At 45.8% G+C, this 27147-nt stretch overlaps 1 protein-coding gene across 40 annotated transcripts in view; it reads right to left on the bottom strand.

Annotated features, from left to right (window-relative positions):
* RIMS2 (regulating synaptic membrane exocytosis 2) overlaps positions 1–26504 on the bottom strand; it is a 919325-nt gene extending 892821 nt beyond the window's left edge. For 24 of the 40 annotated variants that reach the window (XM_089658338.1, XM_089658336.1, XM_089658309.1 and 21 more), the window contains exon 1: positions 26084–26502. In XM_089658338.1, coding sequence (XP_089514464.1) covers positions 26084–26247 — 164 coding nt within the window. In that variant the 5' untranslated portion in view covers positions 26248–26502. Of the gene's footprint in view, positions 1–26083 lie in introns of all 40 variants that reach the window. The other 16 variants (XM_089658320.1, XM_089658326.1, XM_089658325.1 and 13 more) reach the window with 3 other exon arrangements.
* Positions 26505–27147: the final 643 nt, after the last annotated feature.

The following is a 27147-nucleotide window of genomic DNA, read 5'->3' as shown; positions in this document are numbered from 1 at the left end:
TATACAAATAATAAACCTGATTATTAACCTAAACCAGGCATGTCCAAAGTCCGGCCGTGGGCCATTTACGGCCCGGGGGTCGGTTTAATACGGCCCTCCAACAGCCCTCCCTGCTCTGTGTAATGTGGCCCTCCCATGGCCCTCCCTTCTATGGCAGACAGTCTTCTGCTTGAGAGCAGAGGGCAGTGCGCATGCCTGACTGCGGCGCATTCTCCCTGGTCTGTGTAAATGCGGCTGTCGCACGGCCCTCCCTTCTGTGGCAGACAGTCTTCTGCTTGAGAGCAGTGCGCATGCGTGACTGCGCCGCGCTGGGAGCGACAGAGGGCGGTGACGTCAGGGCTGGGCTTCCAGCGTGAAGTGTGTTTCTTTTCCCCTCCCGGCTGCCGAGCAGAGACTTCAGCTCCAGCTACCTTTTTCACCCTTCACATTAGTGCAGGTAAGTTTTTTTAAAATGTATTTTCAATACATTGTGAAAACTCAGCTGTCAGTTGATCTTAATGTTATGAAATGAAAAGTATGTTGTTTGCAATTAACTTAGCATAAAATAATTTATTTGCATTTAATTGTAATGGTTCAAAGAATGTTCGGAAAAATGTTCGGCCCTCCACCATGTTCACTTCATCCAATCTGGCCCTCTTTGAAAAAAGTTTGGACACCCCTGACCTAAACCAAGAAATACATGATTTGTGATAAAAATATATATATATATATATATATATATATATAATTCAATAAAATCCAATAAACCAAATAAACAATTATAACTCAAAAAATGTCCGTATTAGGTGAGTAGTCCTCTCAATATGTTGAACAGTCTTGTGACATCCAATGAGTGAAAGACCAATGAATACTGCTATATTATGCGCTCACCTCCTTTTTAGCCCAATAAATTTAGGCTAAAATCGCTTTTTGTCCTAGAAGGACAGATGTGACTATTCCTGCTCCAAAAATCCTTCACAGGTGATTCCTCATGGCAATATATTGGTAATCCACCTGGTGATTCTCCAAAAAGATACTCCCTGTACTGGATATGGATGGATGGATATCTCACCTCCAGGGGTCTATCTCTCCTTATATCCCCTCCAGAGCTCCACATGTAAAACCGTTAAAATGCGCCTGTGATAAACAGCCTTTGTGTGTGCTTCTGCACACTTCCTATACTCGCCGTAGACAAGCCGACAGAACGTGATGACGTCAGAGCCCCTCCCCTACGCGTTACGCCACAGGGTCAAGTGGCTTCATCAGGGGGAATTGATTGCCAATCAATTCCCCCTGATGAAGCCACGTGACCCTGTGGCGTAACTACATTAAGGGCCAGTTCCTACCAGAACATGGGGCGGGAAACTTACAATTGGACATTATAAAAATTGCACCGAAACCTGCTGTACATTCCTGTGCGATTCACATGTGATCCGGGGGTGGTGCGATTTCAGCCCATTCATTTGAGTGAGATGAAATCACTTGGGACCGCACCAACAGTAGTGTATATATTATAAAGATGATAACAGTAAAATATGATTGGTTCTGTTTATGTTTTTCCCGGCAAAAAAAAAAAAAAGCAGTTTCCTGTTTTCTATGCTGAAGTAAGCAATTTTTGTTTAATTATATATATTAATTTTATTTATTCTGTATATATGTAAATATGTTTTTTTATTATGTTGTTTGTTTGTAAGATTTTTAATAAACAAAAATTTACATTACTTAAAAAAAAAAAAAAAAAAAAACAGCAACCTGATTGCGTGTTACTACTGTGCCATGCGATCTGGTGCAGGTAAATGCACTGTATTTGTGATCTGCGTTTGGGGTGTTAACATTGACAACCATGGCAGATCACAAGTGCAGTGCATTTTGAATGAGGTGTGGGAAAGGTGCATGGAAAGTGGGTTTCCTGCACTGTATTTTGGTGTGAACTGGCCCTTAAAGGATATGTTTACCTTTCCTAACATCAGGGGCGGACTGACAACTCATGGGGCCCCCGGGCAATAGGGAATCATGGGGCCCCTGTGTCTTTGCCCAAACTCAAAAAAGCCTATGGAAAAGGTACCAGGGGCATCTCATGGAGCTCCCTACTGACCCCGGGCCCTCGGGCAGTGCCCGAGTTTCCAAATGGTCAGTCCGCCCCTGCCTAACATGTTACATGTTACACCCAGAATATGGATGTAACATGTTACAATTTGACCAGCCCCTGCTCCCCCCCCCCAGTCCCCTCTTTGACAGCTAGCGGATGATCCCCCCCCCCTCCAGTAGCTGTCAGATCCGCTAGCTGTCACATTGTAAAAAATCGTGGCTGTGCGGCCTGCCCAGCCGTGTCACCCATTCACGGCATTCTGTGACTGAGAGACTACTAGTCCCAGCAGCCTTAGCGGATGTCAGCTTGTGGTCCTCAATGAACTACCACGGCACTCCACAGTTCATCCATTCTTCCTGTCAGTATATCTGCTTGCCTGTATATCTCATATGAGCAAACAGATATTCTGAGCAGAGATTGATTTATCCGATCTCAATCAAGTCTAACCCTAGGTTCACACCTAAACGTTTTCCGCAGCGTTTTGCAGAAACGCACTACAGTCCATTTAACATGATTTCCTATAGGACACGTTCACATCTCCGAGTTTTCACCCGATGCGTTTTTTGGAAAGGGTCAGGGACTTTTTTAAATGCAAAAAGTTGTGTTTTTGGTTTTATAGACTTCAATGAAAATGCTGCAGAAAAGCATGTAGTGTGTTTTTGATGCGCTTGACGTGTTTTTGATGCATGTTGCGTTTTAATCTGCCTAGCAACAAGAAAAAAAAGCAGCAAAAACACATGTGAAAAATGCAAAACGGACTGCAAAAAGCACTGCAGAAACGGAACAAGCGCAAACTGCATAGGTGTGAACCTAGCCTAAATGGATCGGAAAGGATTGCACATAAAACAAATAATAAAATCAAAATGTGTGTCCATCATTAGAGACACCACTGCTGACTACTCCAAACACAGCTGCATCTCTGGCTCTTCCAATCCGGTTGCATTCAAAACACTAGAGATTTCCTCGCAGCAAACCGTCCTCCTACCTAACATCAAGCCACAAAAGCCTCTCCAGACAAGAAGGATCTTATCGATTATTATTTTAATCTGCTTCAATATCGGAGGTTACATCTGTGTTCCTCCTTGTTTGGTAAAGAAAATGCTGAGCAAGCGAAGCCATAAGGGCCCTTTTACACTTCTCCATTGAAAAACACAATATAAATGCATACACGTTATTTTTTAACCACTTGACCTCCAGAGGATTTACCCCCCTTAATGACCAGGCCTCTTTTTGCTACTCGGCGCTGCACTAATTCAACTGATAATTGCGCAGTCATGCAATGCTGCACCCAAACAAAATTTATGTCCTTTTTTTCACACAAATAGAGCTTTCTTTTGGTGGTATTTGATCACCTGTGCACTTTTTATTTTTCACGCTATAAACAAAAAAAGGCCAAAAATTTTGAAGAAAAATTATATTTTTTACTTTCATCTATAAAAAATATATAGTAAACTCAAAGTTGGTTATAAATTTAGGCCAAAATGTATTCTGCTACATGTTTTTGGTAAAAAAAATCCCAATAAGTGTATATTGATTGCTTTGTGTGAAAGTTATAGCGTCTACAAACTATGGTATAGATGCTGCAATTTACGCCATTTTTTTGCTATACAGCGCTGCGCTAGTTTAACGGACAATTGCGCGGTCATGCAATACGGTACATAAATGAAATTTACATCCGTTTTTTTCCCACAAATTGAGCTTTCTTTCAGTGGTATTTGATAGCCTGTGCGGTTTTTATTTTTTGCGCTATAAAAAAAAAAGGCTGACAATTTTGAGCAAAAAAAAAAAACAATATTTTGGACTTTTTGCTATAAAACATGTCCAGTAAAAAAAAATGTAAAAATCTAATTTAGTCATAAATTTCTGACAAAATGCATTTTGTGACATGTCTTTGCTAAAAAAAAAACCCAATACGTGTAACTTAATTGGCTTACGTGAAAGTTATAGCGTTTACAAATGACGGGAAAGATACTGGGATTTTTATTTTTTTTTATACTACTAATGGTGGCGATCAGCGACTTATGGCGGTGATCAGTTACTTATGGCGGCAATCAGCGACTTATGGCGGGACAGCGGCGGACATTCTGACATTGGGGGGTACAGACTTGGGGTCACTGACATCCCCAGTGCAAAAAAAAAAAAAACACTGACACTGTACTAATGGCACTGGGGAGGAAGGGGTTAAGTTTATTATTCAGGGAAAGGGTTAACTGTGTGAGGGGAGTGTTTTACTAGGGGGCAGGGGTGTGTACTGCAGGGAATACCGCTGATCGGGAGAGAGAAACTCTTCTGTCCCGATCAGCGTGTCAGGAGCTGTCAGGGAACTGACAAAAAGCACAGCTACTGCAGCTGTGCTCTCTGTCAGCGATTGCCGCCGATCGCCGGGTCATAGCCGGTAACGACTGGCTGTGACCCGGCGACTAACATCCGTGGCTGTGATCAGCGGGACAGGTAGGGTGCCTCGCGCGTGCCTCCTACCTGTTTTCAAAACACACGTTTTAAAACGTGCTTTTGCCCAGCCGTGCCGCCCTGCCGCCGTATTTCTACAGTGGTTGGGCGGCATGTGGTTAAAGCATTTCTGATGCATTTTCTGACTCCAATCATACACTTGTGAAACATGGACATGTAACCTAAAAAGTGCACCAAAAATGCAGCTGCAGTGTGTTTTTGATGCATTTTTTAAGCATTTTCAATTTATTTCAACAGGGAGGTGCATTTTTAGTGCAATTTTTTAAATATGCACCAAAAATTCAGAAAGCAGCATTCATGCATTGGTGTGAAGAGTTCCATAGGATTTAAAGGGATATATTTTTCATGCATTTGTGTTATTATTATTATTATACAGGATTTATATAGCGCCAACCGTTTGCTCAGCACTTTACATTATAGTGGGAGACTATACAGTTCAATACAAGAGGGATTTGAGGGCCCTGCTCCTTGGAGTTTATAATCTAGGAGTTCCACTTTTTAAACACCAAAAGCGCATCAAAAAATTGATCAGTGTGAAAGAGCCCTAACTGAATAACTACAGAAAAAAAGAGAAAGAAGGCCCAAAGGACAACATAGACACATATCTACATCAACAGGGCTGAATGACACTACCACTTAGGGTGCTTTCACACTGCTCCTTTGGAAAAAAAGTGTTAAAATTGCACATGCGCTTTAATATGTTTTTTTATATTTTTTTCTGGTGCGTTTTCTGGTTGGCATGGACATGTGACTCAAAAAATGCAAAACAATACACAACTGTGGTGCATTTTTGATACTTTTTCCATTAATTTCAATGCGGAGCTATATTTCTGGTGTGGTTTTGAAAAGTGCACTAAATATGCAGCATGCAGGATTTTTCAAAATGTACCGCACCTTCACCACAGTGGTATGAAGAATCCCATTGGATTTAAAAGGAAATATTTTTATTGCGTCTTCCTTGCGTTTTTAGCAAGGTAAAAACACATCAGTGTGAAAGGGCCCTAAACCTTATTGAACCACAAAGTCCAGGAGAAACCAATAGCTCTTAACGTGTTCAGAAACCCTGACACTGTGTATGTAGGCAATGCTGGTCCAGCATATCCAGCTGTGCTTTCTGAAGCAGGGTGACAACACTCAGCCATTGCCTGCAATGCAGTAGTAGTGTTGTCAGAATGCCCTGTGCATTCACAGAGACTGACTACAAGGTAGGTATGGTATCACACAGTAGGGGAGATTTATGAAAACAGGTGCACTCAAAATCTGGTGCAAATGTGTATAGTAACCAATCAGCTTCTAACTTCAGCTTTTTCTATTGAACTTTGTCAATAAAACCTGGAAGCTGATTGGTTTCTAGGCAGAGCTGCACCAGATTTTGTACTTTCCAGGTTTGGTAAATAACCCCCCAGTGTGTCTGTACTCTACCAATAGTCACTACGTATCGTGTTGATCAGGGGTCTCCAAAATGTTTAAACAAAGGGCCAGTTTCAGACTTTAGGGGCCAGATTGTGGCCAGTTGGAGTGAAAATGCCCCAGCATCAGTGGGAGTAAACAGTGTCAAAGGTGCTCAGTGAGAGTAACAGAATTACATAGCACCTGTGGTCAGTAGAAGGAATAGTGTTCGATCAATGGCATTGCTGGGAAGAATAGTGCCTCATTATTGGTATTATTAGGAGGAATAATGCTCCATTGTTTATACCACTGGAATGAATTATGCCCCATGATTGGTGTCAGTAGGAGGAATAGTGACCATTATTGGTAGGAATAATGCCCCATTGTTTATATCACTGGAATTAAGTGTGCCCTATGATTGGTGTCAGTGGGAGGAATAGTGCCCATTATTGGTGTCAGTGGGAGAAATAGTGCCCATTATTGGTATTATTAGGAGGAATAATGCTCCATTGTTTATATCACTGGAATTAATTATGCCCCATGATTGGTGTCAGTAGGAGGAATAGTGCCCATTATTGGTAGGAATAATTCCCCATTGTTTATATCACTGGAATTAAGTATGCCCCATGATTGGTGTCAGTGGGAGGAATAGTGCCCATTATTGTTGTCAGTAGGAGGAATAGTGCCCATTATTGGTAGGAATAATGCCCCATTGTTTATATCACTGGAATTAAGTGTGCCCCATGATTGGTGTCAGTGGGAGGAATAGTGCCCATTATTGGTATTATTGGGAGGAATAATGCCCCATTGTTTATATCACTGGAATTAATTATGCCCCATGACTGGTGTCAGTGGGATGAACAGTACCCATTATTGGTGTCAGTGGGAGGAATAGTGCCCATTATTGGTATTATTGGGAGGAATAATGCCCCAATGTTTATATCACTGGAATTAATTGTGCCCCATGATTGGTATCAGTGGGAAGAAGAGTACCCATGATTGGTGTCAGTGGGAGGAATAGTGCTCCATCAATGGTTTCAGCTGGAGGATTGGAACCCCATTGTTGGTGTCAGTGGGGGGAATAGAGCCTGGTATCATTGGAAGGAATAGTGCCCCAAGGGCCAGGTAAATGTAAGCAAAGGGCCATATCTGGCCCTCGAGCTGCAGTTTGGAGACCACTGGTGTTGATGGACTGTGGCTGTGGTGTTGTATTGCATGAAGCATTTAAAAGTTGTCTAGCAACCAAGTGGCAAGTTGATGTCCCTGGGCCAGTGATGGCGCCACAGAATGAAACCACGGCTTCCATCTCAGACGTGACCACAGCCCTTGCAGTGTGGAAAGCCTTGAAATAGTTATGTGACAAATGACTAATACCAACGTAAGGAAGGCTGTATACATAGTGTGAAAGGTTTCATCTGTTTTGAGGGCCCACAGTGAAAAGCATGCTATGATTGGAGGAGGCCGACTTTTCATTCATCCAGTTGCCCACCATTCAGAAAGCTCTTTTCACTGTGGAGGGGGGGGGGGGCTGGCGGAAAAGGCCATATAGTTTTGTAGGACTTAGACACTAAAGCTTCGTTTTTGTTTTTTAAATAACAAACATGTCTGAACATGTCTATACTGTGCATTGGTTTTGCACAGAGCAGCCCATATCCTCTTCTTTTCAGATCCACGCTGGTGCTCCTGGCTCCTCCCCCACAGAGTCTCCCGTTTCCCCCTCCCGCAGGGTCTCCCGTGTCCCCCCTCCCACAGACTTTCCCATATCCCCCCCTCCCACAGGTGTCCCCACCCTCCCAGAGTCTCCTGTGTCCTTCCTCCAACAGAGTCTTCCGTACCCTCCCTCCCACTGAGATTACCGTGTCACCCCCTTCCACAGAGTCTCCCGTGTCCCACCATCCCACAGACTCTCCCGTGTCCCCCCCCACAGGTGTCCCCCCTCCAACAGAGTCTCCCCTGTCCCCCTCCCACAGAGATTACCATGTCACCCCTTCTCCTACAGAGTCTCCCGTGTCCCCCCCTTCAACAGAGTCTCCCGTGTCCCATCCCACAGAGATTACCATGTCACCCCCTCCCACATAGTCTCCCGTGTCCCCCGTCCCACACAGTCTCCCGTGTCCCCCCCTCCCACACAGTCTCCCGTGTCCCCAACTCCCACACAGTCTCCCGTGTCCCCCCCTCCCACACAGTCTCCCGTGTCCCCAACTCCCACACAGTCTCCCGTGTCCCCAACTCCCACACAGTCTCCCGTGTCCCCCCTCCCACATAGTCTCCCGTGTCCCCAACTCCCACACAGTCTCCCGTGTCCCCCCCTCCCACACAGTCTCCCGTGTCCCCCCCTCCCACACAGTCTCCCGTGTCCCCAACTCCCACACATTCTCCCGTGTCCCCAACTCCCACACAGTCTCCCGTGTCCCCCCTCCCACAGAGTCTCCCGTGTCCCCAACCCCCACACAGTCTCCCGTGTCCCCCCCCTCCCACAGAGTCTCCCGTGTCCCCCCTCCCACAGGGTTTCCCCTGTCCTCCCTCCCACACGGTCTCCCGTGTCCCCCCTCCCACACGGTCTCCCGTGTCCCCCCTCCCACAGGGTCTCCCGTGTCCCCCCCTCCCACACAGTCTCCCGTGTCCCCCCTCCCACACAGTCTCCCGTGTCCCCCCTCCCACACAGTCTCTCGTATCCCCCCCACACATTCTCCCGTGTCCACCCTCCCACAGAGTCCCCCGTGTCCCCAACTCCCACACATTCTCCCGTGCCCCCCCTCCCACAGAGTCTCCCATGTCCCCCCCTCCCACACAGTCTCCCGTGTCCCCCCCCCCCCTCCCACAGAGTCACACACACAGTTAGAACTGCCTACCTGTCAGCAAGTGTAGAGCAGAGCGGAGATCAGAGGACAACACAGTGCTGGGTGGAAGGCGGGAGCAGGAGCTGCCAGAGTTCATAATACCAAGATGGTGATTGGTTGCTAGGATAGCCTAGCAACCAATCACTGAGCAGCTTCTGCCCCTGACCCCACCCTCTATCCAGCAACATGCCGCCTCCTGCTCTCTGTTCTGTCGGTAACATGAGAGCATCGGAGGCTGGGGGGAGGCAGAACAGCGGTCATAATCGACCTGGTGGCTCCCCGCGATCGATGGGTTGCTGACCCCGATATAAAAAAACGTGCAAGTTCATTCAATATTCACAGAAAAATGTTTCATAATACATCCACAGATAACTAAACCAGAGAACGACAATGCAAAATATTGCATCGTACAGTTCTCAGATGTAGTGCCTGCATTAGTTTTCTTTTTTTTATTATTATTATAGTACAGGATTTATATAGCGCCAACAGTTTGTGCAGCTCTGTACAATATAAAGGGAGGCAGTATAGTCGCAATACAATTCCCACCAATCTTCTGCTAACTACCAATTACCTGGAAATGAATGGATACGGACATGTATGTAGTCCATATCAGGAGAACAGATTAGGATGACAACCATGGCTCCCTTCCATAGACAAAGTGGAGGAATGACGTAGCCACTCAGGGACAGGAAATGTGTTTTTTGCAGAATTACCAGGTGAAAATAAATCAAAAGAAGCTTGACAAAAGAAAACAAATACAGCCACCATACCAGGGACTAGTAAGCTGCAATATATGACACTTTTGGTTCTGAGTTTAAGGCTGGCTCACATATGTGCTGCGGGTTTTAGGTGTGTTTTACACGTGTTTTAGATGCATTACCATTAACCCCTTGGCGCTGGCGCCTCCCGGCCCTTTAAGGGTTTCAGAAGCCAGGAGGCAGGGCGGGGTTTTAGGGTCATGTGACCGCCGTGATTTGCTGTCACGGCGGTCACATGATCGGGAAAGGTCCCGATCGAAAGAGGAGATCGGGACCTTTCCGTGAGTACCGGACATGTGTGCTGGGAGCACGCAGGGAGCACGCTCTCAACACATATGTTTTTCTTAATTGCATGCAAATGTGCGGCCGCTCAGCGCCAAGGTCCAGATGCCAGGAGACCGCACATCTGCGTGCGGCCGGCGCAAAGAGGTTAATGCTGGTTCACACTGATGCAATTTGCAGTGCCATGTGAGCCCATTCATTTTGTATGGCTCGAATTGCACCACACCCACACGAAAAAGATGTGTGCACCTTTTTTTTTTCCTCACTGGAATCCGATCCGATTCAGCCAATCGCACTGCGTTTTGGGAACCATTTTTGGGGTTTCGTTAGAGGATGGAGTGCAACTGTAATGCAGTGCGGGAAACGCACAGCAATCACTGAGAACCCCGCACTGCATCAGTGTGAACTGATAAAGCATATAAAGCATGCATTTTCATGAAAGCACATCTAAGATGCAGCAAGCAGGATTTTTGTTATTCCACCCCACAATAAAATGCTCAGCTGTAAACCGGGTCTAAGATACCCTTTATGAATCATGCATTTGGCAAGTCTTATCCAAACTAATCTAGGACATCAGGAATGCACCGGTGCTCTTTTTTTATCGGCAAGTACGAGTGCTGATTCTTTTAATCATGTACTTGCCGATACCCAATACATTGCGGTGCGATTTGAGTCAATACAAAATGTGTGGATGCAAATTGCACTGCAAAGAATAGCATGTGATTTGAATAGGAATGCAATTCCTGTTCAGATAGCATGCAGTCTCCCACTGCTCCTGTGTGAACCCAGGCTGTCATAACCCGAGTTCACACAGGAGCGGTGCAGGGATGTTTCCTGCAGTGAAGAGTAGGAGAGTGGACATGTATACGATGTATGGTGGCAGATGCTGCATATTCTCAGTGGTAGGAGAGGAGAGAAAGCGGCTTTCTCTCCTCTCCTTGCAGGGATGACATTTCTGGTTAGATGGCTTTTGATCGGTCAGCAGCGTCACATGGACGGTGCTGACCAATCAGATGCCGTCTAGCCTGTACTCTCATCCCTACAAGGAGAGGCGAGAAAGCCGCTTCACAAGTCTGGGGATTTGAAATCCCCGTTGCTTTCTCTCCTTTCCTTGCAGCAATGACAGTATGGGCTGGATGGCATCTGATTGGTCAGCACCATCCATGTGACAGTGCTGACCAATCAAAAGCCCTCTAACCCAAACTGTAATCCCTGCAAGGAGAGGAGAGAAAGCGGCGGGGATTTCAAATCCCCACCACTTTCTCTCCTCTCCTACGGTTGTGAATATGGACCATCTGCTTCCATAGTATACTGTGCATCCCAAACACATCCACTCTCTGCTCAGCATGAGATCCCTGCAGACAGGTTGACCTGCACCAGTCCTGTGTGAACTTGGGCTATGAGAAGCTTAGGCTCACACAGGAGCAGTGGGGAAATCGCATGCAATTTGGACAGGAATCACATTCCTGTTCAAATCACATACTAATCTTTGTGTTGCAATTTGTATTGATGCAAATCGCACCACAAAGTATCGGAAGCATTTTCACGAGTATGAGTACCCATGAAAATACTCGGTATCAGTATGATTACTCATGAAAATACTCGGTATCGGTGCTTCCTTATGGGACATCTATCCAGTTCTGAGATTTGTCCAGTACTGCTGATAAATATTTTGCAACCCGTGGTGACAACATATTGTCAAGGAATTAGTTTGGCTGCATACCCAACAATAATTTACACAGGAGCCCAACTGCCACCAATTACATTTCCAATCTATTCATCTACTTCAGTGATTCTCTTTGTTCCCTAATTATATAAATATATATACTGGATATACATACACAAAAAAAGCTCTAAAGAACTGTTTCAATTACTGATACTAAAGTAGAAATGTGTTCAAATGCATTAACAACATATGCAGAAGCCTAAAAAGAAACAAAAAAAACCTCTGTATATGTATATTTACTGCATTCGTTCAAACATTCCCACACTCAAACCAAAGGTGGTCCTCATAATACTTCATTCAATGCAGCCCTCCCCGGATCAGGTAATCTTCCACAAACTACAAAAACACACATAGGAGGGCGCAAACACCTAGCGCATTACCGTCACAAATGTATTCAATGTATTTGTTGTATACCAACAAACATAAATAATAGTGGGCATAGCAAACAACAAACGCTCCAGCCATGGGTGAGAGATCTGAGAAAGGGGGCTTGTACCCTGAAACGCGTTAGTTTCCATCTGTTCGGCATATGACCAGATGACATAGCCCATGGCTGGAGCGCTTGATGTTTGATGTGCTCGCTATTATTTATGTTTGTGAGTACACAACTGTTTTTAATAAATTTGTGGCGGTAATGCACTAGGCATGTGTGCTCTCCTGGGCGTGTGTTTTTGTAGTTTGTGGAAGATTACCCAATCCGGGGACGGCTACATTAAATGAAGCATTATGGGCTAAGATTTCATGAGGACCACCTTGGTTTGAGCGCAGGAATGTTTGGACAAATGCAGGAAATATACATTTATAGAGGGTTTTTTTTAGTTTTTGGCAGGCTATGTTGTAAATGCATTTGAACACATTCCTACTTTAGTAACTGAAACTGTTATTTAGAGATTTTTTGGTGTATGTATATCCAGTATGTGTACTCATATAATGACATAGCCCGTGGCTGGAGCGTTTGGGTCCTTTCACATGGGGCGGACCCGTTTAGCAGATCCACTTGCTCAGTGGGTGATCTCTCCGCTGATCCCTGCTGAGCAAGCAGATAACACCTCTGTGTCTGCTCCGCTGCTGCAGAGAAGACACAGAGCTGCTCACTCTCCTCAATGGGTGGTCGGATGAAAATGGACTGCTTGCTTTTTTATGTAAGTTTTTTTGGTATAATTTTTCATTGAATATTGATCGCATTTTATTTGCGCTGTTTGATGTTTTACATTATATATTTATATGTGTATACTGTGTAGCAACAGGCATTGTAAGCATTCATAAGGCTTCCAGAAATGAACAAGGAGGATGATAGAGTAGCTTTATTGCACCAACATTTAGGGCCAGTTCACACTATATGCGTTTCAGTTTCTTTTTTTCTGCATCCAAAATAAATAGAAAGTAGGTTATATGGTTGTCAATGTCATAGTTCACATCAGTGCGTGCAGCTCCAGTGCATTCCGGTTGCAGAAAAAAAGTAGAACATGCTGTATTTTTTCTGCAAAGAACTGTACTGGAATGCAGTAAAACGCACAAAAACGCACTGGAATGCACTTGTCCCAATTTAAATTGAAGAGAAAGAGAGGGGGGGGAAATTAACTGGAATGCATCAAAAACGCACTGGAAAGCATCAAAAACGCACTGGAACCAGGGGAGGACTGACCGTTCAGGCACTCGGGCACAGCCCAAGAGCCCAGGGTCAGTAGGGGGCCCTATGAAATGTTCCTTGTACCTTTTTATAGGCTTTTTTGGGTGTGCTTTGAGAGTGGGCAAGGACACAGGGGCCGATGATCCCCTATTACCCGGGGGCCCCATGAGCTGTCAGTGCACCCCTGACTGGAACGCATCAAAAACGCACATGCAGAAACGCATCCGGAACGCATCTGGACTGCATCTCTATTGTGTGAACCGGTCCTTAGGCTGTGGCTCTGTGACTCACCAACATGTTGTTGTAATAAAGCTACTATATCATCCTCCATGTTCATCACTGGAAGCCATTTGAGTGCCAATTTATTTATTATAGCTTTTTATATAGAACCAATCATTTACACAGCCCTTTTTATTCACATCAGTCCCTCAAGGAGCTTACAATCTAAGGTTCCAATCTCAGATGCATACACATACTAGGGTCATTTTGGAAAGGAGCCAATTAACCTACCAGCAGTGAGTGTGGGAGGAAGCCCATGCCAGCACAGGGAGAACATGCAAACTCCATGCAGACAGGGTGCTGACCAGGATTTGAACCATGACCCATGCTAACCACTAAGCCACACTGCTGCCTACAATACATGTACAGTAGGTTGGAGCACCAAGACAGGGTGCTGAGACTTCCTTCTTTTGTATAAAACTCTGAGAATGAATTTATACACAACCAAGAATACTGGGTCATGGCAGTGATGGTGTTTTATAGGATCCAAAATATCAAAGGGATCTGTTGCATTGATGAACTCCTTGTTTTAGGTCCCATGCACTATTTCCACATCCCGATTCCTATTCCAGGTGCTCTCCATCCATCCATTCTCTGGCTGACTCTGCACACACACACAATGGACTTTGACACATACGTGTTATCCAGCAGCTGAGGGCTGAGGCTGGGAGCAGAAGCAGCAGTTGTGCTGGTGGACAGCTCCATGGTGCTGAACTGGCACTGACACCATCTCCAGTCCATCGCTCCTGTAGCCATCACTAGCAACCCTCCCAGGATGTTCAATCCTTCCACATCACCATGTGAGAATTCAGGTCATACCAGGAGGCAGGGCTGCTGTTAGGCTACTTTTACTTTTCCCTTGATCCGTGGCAAAAATGCATATTTGCTGCGATTTTTACAGGGCATGTGACTCAAATCCACACCAAAAACACAATGTGGATGATTTTTCTTATGCGTTTTTGCTACATTTTCCATTTATTTCAATGGGAAGGTACGTTTTTTGGTGCGATTTTTTTACCGCACCAAAAATGCAGCAAGTAGGATTTAAAAACCAAACTGGATCCGCAACAGATCAGTGTGAAAAGTTCCATAGGAATACATGGTCACACGTTTTTCCTCCACTTTATTTAACACAAAAGCAGACGAAAAACGGATCAGTGTGAAAGCAGTCTTAGAAATCATGGGGCCCCGCACAGCCTACCTGACAAGGCCCCGGCTCCCTTTCCCCCAAAAAATATCAAATTATATTTTCCCTAAAATGTCAAGGCCACGATGCTATACTTTGGAGCCATGGCAGAAATTATACCCCTGTCAAACAAGGCCCATTCAAGAGAATAGCACTGCATTGCAGGGGACCTGCAACCACGTGCAAAGCGGTTCGGTAGTGCGGGGTTAAAGCAGGCGGTGAGGAGGCAATATGCCTCTGCAGAGTGATCCAAATGATGATTGCTCTTCAGACAGCAAAGCACATGTGAACAAGGCTAAACAGACCCCTGATGTCTCACATTTGAGACAGAGAAAAGAACCAAAGATACAGATTCATCAGTCCCTCTCCTCTGCACAGATGAATAAATAGTAAAGTGCTCAGAGGCTTCCTGTTCATTCACAAACTGAAACATAATAAAGAGAGCTTACTATGCTTCAGTGATGAATGGACACAGGAGCAATCAGTACCATCCTGAAACAATCTCTGTGTGCCCTCAGCAGCTGCCGGCGTGAGAGGAGAGGAGGGAAGCCAGCGGCGATGCGGGGGAGGGGGACCCACGGGGGTGGGGGCCCACATAGCAGATGAAAGTAGGTGCAGATACTGGAACCAATCCCCGTGTAGCTCAGTCAGAAGGAGAAAGGTGGGAGCACTGCAGGGGGACCTACAAGAGTCACAAGGCAGCACAGCTGGCCTTCCTGCTCGGCAGGTGCCCAGACCCCTCCTTTCAGCTGATGGGGCCCAGGCCTGGAACAGGAGGGCCGACTGTACTACCTTATTAGCAGCCCTGCCAGGAAGGCAGCAAACATCTCTGGCTGTGTCTTGTGGAACAAGATGACAGCTGTCATAATCCCTCCTCTGCAAAGGCTCTGCATACTAGGCCCCCAAAGCTGGAAGTGGAGGACCACACAGATCTGATGGGGCCCGTGCCTGGAACAGGAGGGCCGACTGTACTACATTATCAGCAGCCCTGCCAGGAAGGCAGCAGAGGCATCTGGGTGTGTCTGGTAGAACAAGATGACAGCTGTCATAATCTCTCCTCTGCAAAGGCTCTGTATACTAGGCCCCCAAAGCTGGAAGTGGAGGACCACACAGATCTGATGGGGCCCGGGCCTGGAACAGGAGCTGTCATAATCCCCCCTCTGCAAAGGCTCTGTATACTAGGCCCCCAAAGCTGGAAGTGGAGGACCACACAGATCTGATGGGGCCCGGGCCTGGAACAGGAGCTGTCATAATCCCCCCTCTGCAAAGGCTCTGTATACTAGGCCCCCAAAGCTGGAAGTGGAGGACCACACAGATCTGATGGGGCCCGGGCCTGGAACAGGAGCTGTCATAATCCCCCCTCTGCAAAGGCTCTGTATACTAGGCCCCCAAAGCTGGAAGTGGAGGACCACACAGATCTGATGGGGCCCGGGCCTGGAACAGGAGCTGTCATAATCCCCCCTCTGCAAAGGCTCTGTATACTAGGCCCCCAAAGCTGGAAGTGGAGGACCACACAGATCTGATGGGGCCCGGGCCTGGAACAGGAGCTGTCATAATCCCCCCTCTGCAAAGGCTCTGTATACTAGGCCCCCAAAGCTGGAAGTGGAGGACCACACAGATCTGATGGGGCCCGGGCCTGGAACAGGAGCTGTCATAATCCCCCCTCTGCAAAGGCTCTGTATACTAGGCCCCCAAAGCTGGAAGTGGAGGACCACACAGATCTGGGGGTGCCAGCTTAGACCAGAGAACTTTTATTTACAATCATAACACTCAACACACAATCCAGTAGATTTAAACCCAATCACTACAATGTCATATCATCTTTACCATGGTAATACCATTTCAAGAGTCATTTCTAATCTGCAGCTTTATTTAAAATACTACCTGGTGATGGCAGCACAGTGGATCAATGGTTAGCACTCCTGTCTTGCAGCACTGGGGTGCCTGTTTTGTATCCCAGCTAGGACACTATCTGCATGGAGTTTGCATGTTCCTTGTGTGAGATTCCTCCCACCCTCCATAGACACTGGTGGATTAATTGGCTCTAGTGTGTGTATGTAAGCATGTGAGATAGGGACCTCAGATTGTAAGCTCCTTGAGAGCAGGGACTAATATCTATGTAAATGTGGCATAAATTGTTGGCACTATATAAATACCTGTAAGAAATACTGCTATACTTAAGTACTTCCTGGTATAGGGTGACAATGATCTGTCCCTGTCTACCAATTGTGCTCCTGTGTAGTCACCCTGTCACATAAGCTTCCAGTAAGGACTACAATTAGCCCTGCTGATGCTCATACCAGAGGCATTGCCACCATCAAGGAGCTGGTCCTGAATGAATGCATGCAGCTGCCACTGAAGTGTATGTCTGTAGACGGGAAGTGACTGCATGACTGCAGAAGGTCTGCAGCACCAAGATGCAAAGAAGGATTAAAAAATGTGAAAAAAGTATTTTTAAAAAAAAAAGGCAATTGTTTACAATACACAGAGCTGTACCAAGCCAAATGTCATTTCTCCAAGGTTTACATCTACTTTAACCTCTTCAGCTCCGGAAGGTTTTACCCCCTTCATAGCCAGGCCATTGCTTGCTATGCAGCACTGCGCTACTTTAACTGGTAATTGTGCAGTCATGCAATGCTGTACCCAAACAAAATTTATACCATTTTTTCCACACAAATAGAGCTTTCTTTTTGGTGGTATTTGATCACGACTGGGTTTTTTATGATTTGTGATATAGTATGAATTAAGACCAAAATATTTGAAAAAAAAAACTATTTTTTACTTTCTGCTATAAAACATATCCAATTAAAAAAATCTATAAATTATGGCCAAAATGTATTCCGCTACGTCTTTAATAAAAAAAAATCCCAATAAGTGTATGTTGTTTGATTTGCGTGAAAGGTATAGCGCCTCCAAACGTCACCATTTTTCTAGGTAAATATATTTCTAAAGGAGCTATTGACATGACCTTTTTACCACGTCGGTAGCAACCCATGCAATCCATACATACAAAGAAACCAAAACAAATACGTTCAGAAATTCAGTTAAGTGTAATAATATGGAATGACACAGGGAAAAAGTATTGAACACGCTAACAGAAATGTATTTAATACTTCATACAAAATCCTTTGTTGGTAAAGACAGCTTCAAGATGCCTCCTGTATGGAGAAACTAGTCGCATGCATTGCTCAGGTGTGATTTTGGCCCAGTCTTCCACACAGTCTTCAAATCTTGAAGGTTCCGTGGGCCTCTTCTATGAACTCTGATCTTTAGTTCTTTCCATAGATTTTCTATTGAATTCAACTCAGGTGATTGGCTGGGCCATTCTAGCAGCTTTATTTTCTTTCTTTGAAATCAATGGAGAACTAGCTTGGCTTTGTGTTTGGGATCATCGTCTTGCTGAAATGTCCACCCTCATTTCATCAACATCATCCTGGTAGATGGCAACAGATTTTTATCAAAAATGTATTGGTACATTTTTCCATTCATCCTTCTTTCATGGATATTCAGTTTGCCAGTACTGTACACTGAAAAACAGCCCCACGCCATGATGTTCCCACCTCCATGCTTCACTGTTGGTATGGTGTCTTTGGGGTGATGTGCAGTGCCATTTGACCTCAAAACATGATGTATGTTATGGCATCCAAACAGTTCAATTTTGGTCTCATCTTACCAGACTATATTCTCCCAGTATTTCACAGGCTTGTCTGAATGTTGTGCAGCAAACCGTAAACGAGCTTCAACATGCTTTTTCTTCAGCAATGGAGTCTTGCGTGGTGAGGGTGCATACAGGCCATGACGGTTGACTGCATTACTTTTTGTTTTCTTTGAAGCAATTGTACCTGCTAATTCCAGGTCTTTCTGATGCTCTCCACAAGTGGTCCTTGGCTCTTGGAGAACTCTTCTGTTAATTCTTTTTAATCCTCTGTCAGAAATCTTGTGAGGAGCACCTGGTTGTGGCTGGTTTATGGTGAAATGATGTTCTTTCCACTTCCAGATTATGGCCCCAACATTGCTTACTGGAACATTCAGTAGTTTAGAAAACGTTCTGTAACCAATGCCATCAGTATGTTTTGCAACAAATAAGGTTGCAAAGGTCTTGAGAGAGCTCTTTGCTTTTACCCATCATGAGATGTTTCTTGTGTGACACCTTGGTCATGAGACACCTTTTTATAGGCCATCAGTTGAGACTGAACCAGCTGATATTTGTTTGCACTGACAAGAGGCAGGATTGCTTTCTAATTTCTGATAGATTTCAGCTGGTGTCTTGGCTTTCTATGCTTTTTTGCACCTCCCTTTCTTCATGTGTTCAATACTTTTTCCCTGTCATTCCATTTTATTACACATAACTTAATTTCTGAACTTATTTGTTTTGGTTTCTTTGTATGTATATATTGCATGGGTTGTTACCGACATGTGGTGACAATTTCAAACCAATAGCACCTTTAGAAATATATTTACCTACAAAAATGGCGACGTGTTCATAGCTTATTTTCCACGCTGTATACTAGAACTTTTTTTTTAATACTACTAGTAATGGAGATGATCAGCGACTTATAATGGGACTGTGGGGGTGCAGCGGGCAATCTGCCACTAACTGCCAATGACATCATCAGTGATTAATACAGCGATCAGTGATAATACTATACACTGTCACTCTACTAATGACACTGGCTGGGAAGGGGTTAACATCTAGGGCGATCAAGGGGTTAAATATGTGCCTAACAAGTTTCAGGGCCAGTTCAGACTACATGCGTTTCAGTTGCTTTTTTTTCTGCATCCAAAACGCACAGAAAGTAGGTTATATGGTTGTTGATGTCATAGTTCACATCAGTGCTTGCGGTTCCAGTTGCAAAAAAAAAGTAGAACAAGTATTTTTTCTGCACAGAACTGTACTGGAACGCATCAACAAAATGCACCAAAACGCACCAAAAAAGCACTGAAACGCACATGTCCCTATTTAAATTGAAGAAAAACAGAAGGGAAAAAATGAACTGGAATGTATAAAAAATGTACTGGAATGCATAAAAAACGAACCAGAACACAGCAAAAATGCGTAAAAAAACGTGCATGCAGAAACGCATCCGGAACGCATCTGGACTGCGTTTCTATAGTGTGAACCAGCCCTTAATGTGTGTAACGTGTGCTGCTTTCACTAAGCGATTTCCTAGTTTTCCTAGTTTCCCATCCCTGCATTCTCTTCTACTCCCCTCCACTCCAGCATTGGCCTGTCGCTTGGCATCCGCACATCCAATGCAGGGCTATGGGCCATTTTTAACCACCTCCCGTCCGGCCATTGTATATAAACGGCCGGACGGTGGCAGTGCAGGGTGGGGTTGCCATTTATAAACGGCCTCCCCGCACCCTGCTTGTGCACGCTCCCTGGGAGCGCGCAGCACCGCGATACGGTGCCCGCTGTGTCCTCCGGACACAGTGGAACACCGATCGTCGGACGGGACCTCTGTGCAAGGTCCCAATCATGTGATCACTGATTGGCCAATCAGTGATCACATGCAGAGTAGTAAGCAAGATGTCACTTCTGATATCATTGCTTACTACGTGTGAAATCTGTGAATGATCACAGAGGTCACATGGTACAAGGCAATTCAAAACATCCTTGTACCATGTGACAAGCTGTGACCAATCACAGATCACACAGTAGTTCTCAATGGCTGCAAGAATGCAGCTAGAGAGAAGGAGAAATGATTGCTTTTACATCCTTTATGGGTAAAGTGTAAAAAAAAAAAAATCTTCATCACCCCCCACAAGTAGTATAGTGTCACTATGGTGATACTGTACTGCTAGGGTGACAGTATGTAAAAAAAAAATAATAAATAAAAAATAATATAAAAAACATTTTTAAAAAATATTTAAAAAAAATTATAATTTTGGTTATAAACTAATTTGTTTTTTGTTTTTTTACTAAAAATATAGCGAAATAAATTTTGGCCAAGATTTATGATGAAATACTATTTGCAAAATTTTATAAGAAAAACACAGTTTTTCAAAATTTTTGGACATTTTAATTTACATAGCAAAAAAAATGAAAATCCCAGTGGTGAATAAATACCACCAAAATAAAGCTTTATCTGTCTCAAAAAAATGCTAAGAAATTCATATGGGTCCAGTGTTGCATGACCACGCAATTGTCATTCAAAGTGTGATAGCACTGAAAGCTGAAAATTGGCCTGGACAGGAAGGGGGCAAAGTGTCCGGCCTGGAAGTGGTTAAGAAGAATCCTTGCTTTTGAGGACGCTTCCACTATGGGCTTCCCTTCTCGGGCCTGCCTAGATGGCAAGAAATCCGCCTGTTGGGTGCGTGGTCCCAACACCTCACAAACGAGCACTTGACCACAAGAGTGCAGCTTGCCTAACCCCACATGCGCAATCTGCACCGTCTCACAGAAGTGGTTGAGCTCAGAGAGCAGACTGCGCATGCGTGGTAAGGCAAGCTACATTCTCATGGCCAAGTGCGCCATCAGGAGGTTTTGGGGCTGCACATTTTTGGTCACACATCCTGCCATGTAGATAAGATGGAGTGGGGAAGCCCATTGTAAAAGCAGCCTGAAAGTAGGTATTGTTTTTTTATATAAGACAGCAGAAGATCGCATTTTATCTTACGCTTATAGCTGTAATGCATATGGATTATTTTTTTTCAGAAAAGTCATTAAAGGTGACCAAATCCTTTAAGGATCTGCTGTGCTGCTTTCCTAGGCTCCTTATTGAACAGACAACCATTTAACATGTATGCACCCATTATGTGTCCCATCCCCCTTCCAGTCCATGCAATAATACCAAATAATAGAAAAGAGGAAACACGTGAATCCACAAACACACAGACAGATCAATACATCCAATGCAGGGCTGTGGGCTCTGCATTGGACTAGATGATGTCAATGCCGGAGCACAGGAGAGAAGAGGCTGTGAGGACTGGTCTTCCAGCCTGGAGGTAGCCTGTGAAACAGGAGAACTGGATAATAAAACTGCTTTTTGCAGCCCCCTTGACCTAACCAGGCATTTAAAGGGACACTAAATGATATCCTTGTTCTCAGAAATAATTGTTCCCCCTCTACTACTTAATGGTCCTATAATCATCCTCTATGAGCTCCTGAACCTCTCATTTTCCCCCTCAATTTCCTTTGTTTGGACCGAGGAGTACACGCTAGTTGTGATCATTTGCATTGCTCTATGCACTCTACATATCCCATAGTCCAATTCAGGAGTGAGCAAGAGAGGGTGGTTACGTTCCTGCTTACAGTGTGACCACAGAGAATAAATGTAGTCACCCTCTAACATCCAGCAAAACAAAACAAGAATTTGGGGATTTGTGGATGTGTCTTTGCTTACAGTTCACACCACACTCTGTTGCATTTCGTCAGCGTTCTGCTATGTTCCAGTACAGTTCTATGCAGAAAAATGCAACATGTTCTATTTTTTTTTTCTGTACTGGAACTGACTGCACTGGTGTGAACTACGGCCATTGGAATACATGAAAAATACAGTGCATGCATTTTTTTATGCAGAAAAAAAACGCACTGGACTGCATCTGGTGTGAACTAGCCCTTAATGTAAAAATACCTTCTTGAATAGATTTTGTTTTTTAAACCAAAGTTTTGTGTTACAGAGCATTTTTCCTTTCCCCGGAGTTCAACTTTAAGGACCCGCAAAGACTCCTTATTGATCAGGCAACCATTGAACCTGCATGCAGCCATGATGTTTCCCATCCCCCTTCCAGTCCATGGAGAAGGAACACCTACAGACACATCAAGAAATCCATGCAAGGCTATGGGCTCTGCATTGCACCTGATGATATCAAAGGACCTGCAAATGCAGAAAAGAGGCTGCGAGGACCGGTCCGTACCCCTCTCCAAGGCTTCTTATATATCAGGTGACCATTGAGCAGCCATGATGCATTCCATCCCTCTTCCAGCCTATGCAAGGATACAAAATAATAGAGGAGAGGAAACACCTGTATCTACAAATCAACCAATCCAATCGCATTTGATGATGTCAAAGGGCCTGCGACTTGCGGAGCATAGGAGAGAAGAGGGTGCCGGGGGCCGATCGTACACCCTGGAAGATCGGGGAAGTCAAACTGCTATTTGTAGCCCCCTAAACCCAAACAGACTGTTATCCCTTTCTGCCCCACTTGCCAGGAAAAAGGTTTCCTTTCCCCAGAGTTAAAAGTGGTTGTAAACCCTTACATATACCCAGTGCAGTGACTGGACTCAGGTGATATACAGAAATGAAACAAATCCTCCTACATAACTTCATAAGTTGTACCTGTTTATCTGCAGTCTTCTCTTCTCTACATCCATTCAAAGTGCAGAATTTACACAGGATCTCTCAGCTATGAAAAGCAAGGGGCAGGAAGCTGAAGTTACATCAGTGAGGAGAGCTCTGAGAGCTGATTGGAGGGAAGGAACACACCCCTTCACACAGCTCACATGGACAGAGTTGAGGCTGCCAATCACAAACTGTGCCCTCCCCGTCACCATTTTTCTCTTAGTGTCAGGAAAACTCCTCAGAAGTGACTCATGGTGATAGCAGAGGAATGAGGCAGCAGACAGAAATGACACCTAGTGCTTTGGATTGAGACATGAACACACTATAGGGGGATATGCTCTGTTCATATTTCATGTCTGAGGTTTACAACTACTTTAAGCACCCACTGTGCTGCTTTCCTAGGCTCCTTATTGAACCTGTACGCAGCCTTGAAGTAACCCATCCCCCTTCCTGCCTATGTAATGATACAAAAGAACAGAAAAGAGGAAAAGTATGCACAAAGACAGAAGAACCAAAACAATGCAGGGCTCTGGGTTCCGAACTTGATTTGATGATTTTAAAGGACCTGCCCCCACTGGAGCATAGGAGAGATGAGGCTGCCAGGACAGGCGTTACAACCTACAGGATCAGGTAAGTACAACTGCTTTTTGTGGCCCCCTGGACCTATATTGGCATTTAACCCTGTCTGCATAAGGCACCCCACAAACACAGACACATTTACATCTCTGGACTCTGCCTTGGACCTGATGACTTCAAAGGACCTGCCACCGCCACAGCATAGGAGAGAAGGGACTGCCAGGACAGGCCTTACAACCTAGAGGATCGAATAAGTAAAACTGCTTTTTCTGACCCTCAAGCTCTAAATAAACATTTAACCCTTTCCACATGGGGTACCCCAACTTATCAAGGAGAATTTTTCCTTTCCTTGGGGTTCAGCTTTAAGGAACTGCCATACTGCTTTTCTGGGTTACTCATTGATCAGGCAACCATTAAGCGTGTTCACAGCCATGCTGTATCTCACCCCACCCCCTCCCCATCCAGCCCAGGTTAGGATACAAAATACCAGGAGAGAGGAAATATACGTATCCAAAAAATACAGACAGATCAACAAATCCAGTGCAGGGCTCTGCATCAGACCTGATGGACCTGATGGCTTCAAAGGACCTGTCACCACCGAAGCATAGGAGAGAAAAGGCCGCAAGGTCCAGTCTTACAACCTGGAGGATCAGGTATGTAAAACTGCTTTAGGTGGCCTCCTAGACCTAAACAGGCATTTAATTAACCCTTTCCATACAGAGCAGCCCCTACTTGCCAGAAAGCATTTTTTCCTTTCCCCAAAGTTCAACTTTTAGTACCCAGCATGCCACGTTCCCAGGCTTCTTACTGATTAGGCAACCATTGAACCTTTATGTAGCCATGATGTATCTCATCCTCCTTCCAGTCTATGGAGAAGGAACACATATAGACACATCCACAAATCCAATTCAGTGCTCTGGGCTTTGCATTGGACCTGATGACTTCAAAGGAACTGCAGCCCCCGGAGCATAGGAGAGAAGAGGATGCCAGGACAGGTCTTACAACCTGGAGGATCGGGAATGGCCATTGAACCCTTTCTGCATGGGGCACCCCCACTGGCCAGGGAGCATTTTTCCTTTCCCAGGAGTTTGGCTTTAAGGACCCGCCATTCCGCTCTCCTAGGTTCCCTATTGATCAAGCAACCATTGAACCTGTACACAGCCATGACTGGTCCCTAAAACCTGGAGGATCGGGTAAGTAAAACTGCTTTTTCTGCCCCCCCAAAGGCCTAAATAGGCATTAAACCCTTTTCGCATGGGAACCCCACTTGCCAGGGGGGCATTTTTATTGTCTGTGGAGTGGATATTTAAGAACCCGCCATGCTGCTCTCCTAGGTTCCCTTTTTGATCAGGCAACCATTGAACCTGTACGCAGGCAACCATTGAACCTGGAGGACCGGGTAAGTAAACTCTTTAGTCACTTAACCCTTTCGGCATGGGGAACCCCCATTGGCCAGGGAGCATTTTCCCCTTTCCTGGCGTTTAGCTTTAAGTACCTGCTGTGTTGCTCTTCTAGCCTCCATACTTACCAGGCAAACATTGAACCTGTTCGCAGCCATGGCCAGTCTTACAACCTGGAGGTTTGGATAAGCAAAACTGCTTTTTCTGCCTCACGGCATAAACAGGCATTTAACCCTTTCAGCACGGGAAACCCCCATTGGCCAGGGAGCATTCTTCCCTTTCCTGGAGTTTAGCTTTAAGTACCTGCTGTGTTGCTCTTCCAGCCTCCTTACTTACCAGGCAAACATTGAACCTGTACACAGCCATGGCCAGTCTTACAACCTGGAGGTTTGGATAAGCAAAACTGCTTTTTCTGCCCCCATGGCATAAACAGGCATTTAACCCTTTTGGCATGGGGAACCCCCATTGGCCAGGGAGTATTCTTCCCTTTCCTGGAGTTCACCTGCAGTGCCACTTTCCTAGGCTCCTTTGCTGATCAGGCAACCACTGAACCTGTGCTCAGCCATGGCCGGTCTTACAACCTGGAGTATTGGGTAAATAAAACCCTTATTTCTGCCCCCCAAAACCTAATTAGTCATTTAACCCTTTCTGCACGGGGAACCCCCCACCAGCCAGGGAGCATTTTTCCCTTTCCCTGGAGTTCAGCTTTAACTACCCCGCCATGCCGCTCTCTTAGTCTCCTTATTGATCAGGCAACCATTGAACCTGTACGCAGCCATGATGTATCCCCCCCCCAGCCTAGGCAAGGATACAAAATAACAGAAGAGAGGAAACACATGTATCCAGACAGATCAACAAATCCATAAACAATCACAGCGCTCCCAGGGCCCCCGTCCACCAAGAAATGAGGACCAACATGAAGAAGACATCTAGACACAGCTCCAAATAAAGGCCATCAGAGCAGCTGGTGACTATCAGGCCTTTTGTATTGATCAGTGGATGGAGTAGGGGAAGGAGGAGGAGGAGGAGGGGATGAAGGAAGGAAGGGGGGTATCCTTCCAGGTCTGATCTCTCCTTCCAGGTCTGATCTATCCTTCCAGGTCTGATCTCTCCTTCCAGGTCTGATCATCCCAGGTGTTGGGTTGGAGATGACCATCCGTGGTCAGGGTTGGGGGAGAAGGGAAGCCATGCTTACTTGAGTACGGACTGCTCCTTCTCCTCTTCCTTCTTCTGCCGGTCCATGACGGCCAGGATGGTCCTCCTCTCGTCCTCGGTCAGGTGGCTGAGGTCCGGCATCTCCGGTAAGAGCGGCTGTGCGGGAGGCAGAGGGCCGCCCCTGGGCCCGACAGGAGCAGACATGTTGGTGGATGAGCAAAGACTGAACGTCAGGCGGCTGGGAGCTGAGACATAAATCACACCGATCAGCGGCCAGCCTCCGATCCCCCCGCCGCCGCCGCCGCCAGCAACAATGTCACTAGGTGGAGGAATCGCCGGAGATCGGAGAAGACATCACGCTACGAATGGAGCATCATCCGTCCACAGTCATCCGTCCAATGGGGGCTGCCTGCTCCTGGGGGGGACATTCCACATCTCTGCTATGGGGGGCACACCAACCCCCACCACCCCCCCCAAAAAAAAAAAAAACCTCCCCTCTGTCCCCCCTCCCCCCTGCACCCCACAAGGTGTCCCTGATGGTGAGCGGAGGGGCCCGGAGAGAGGCGATGGGTGACAGGCAGCAGCAGCAGCTGGAGAGAGATGGGGGAGGAGGAGGAGGAGGAGGATGGCAGGGCAGGCTGCTGAGCATGCGTTGGTCCCATCTAGGTGGAAGGGGAGGAGGTGGACGGATAGGGATCTTCTTCCGGAGGCTCCATCAGCACCAGATGGCTCCTACTAGACATGGCCGGTCCGGGGGCTCAGCTTCTCACCACCCTCCGGGGATCCCTGCCAAGGAGGGGAGCAGCCAAAGGAGGCTGGGAAAACGGTCAACGTTAAGGCTCCGTTCACACCTGCGCGTTCTGTCGTCGCGTGCAGAAATACGCGCGTCTGCGCCAGTTCACTTGTCACCAGCATCCTGGGGCATCCTGCATACCGGACGTTTTGCTCTCTCTCCGAGACGCCTTTCCTTCCGGAGGCGGCGTTTTAGCATTCAAAAAAAATAAACCGCTTGTAACTGCGTGTAATCGATTCAGGGCCGGTTCACACCATAGAAACGCATTCTTGATGCACATTCTTGATGCTTTCCAGTGCGTTTTTGATGCG

The sequence above is a fragment of the Staurois parvus genome, unplaced genomic scaffold (assembly GCF_062004578.1).
Source record: "Staurois parvus isolate SC_StPar_1 unplaced genomic scaffold, SC_StPar_1.0 ptg001062l, whole genome shotgun sequence".
Taxonomy (NCBI): Eukaryota; Metazoa; Chordata; class Amphibia; order Anura; family Ranidae; genus Staurois; species Staurois parvus.
The sequence above is the reverse complement of the archived record's forward strand: the minus strand, read 5'-3'. Positions and strand labels throughout refer to the sequence as shown.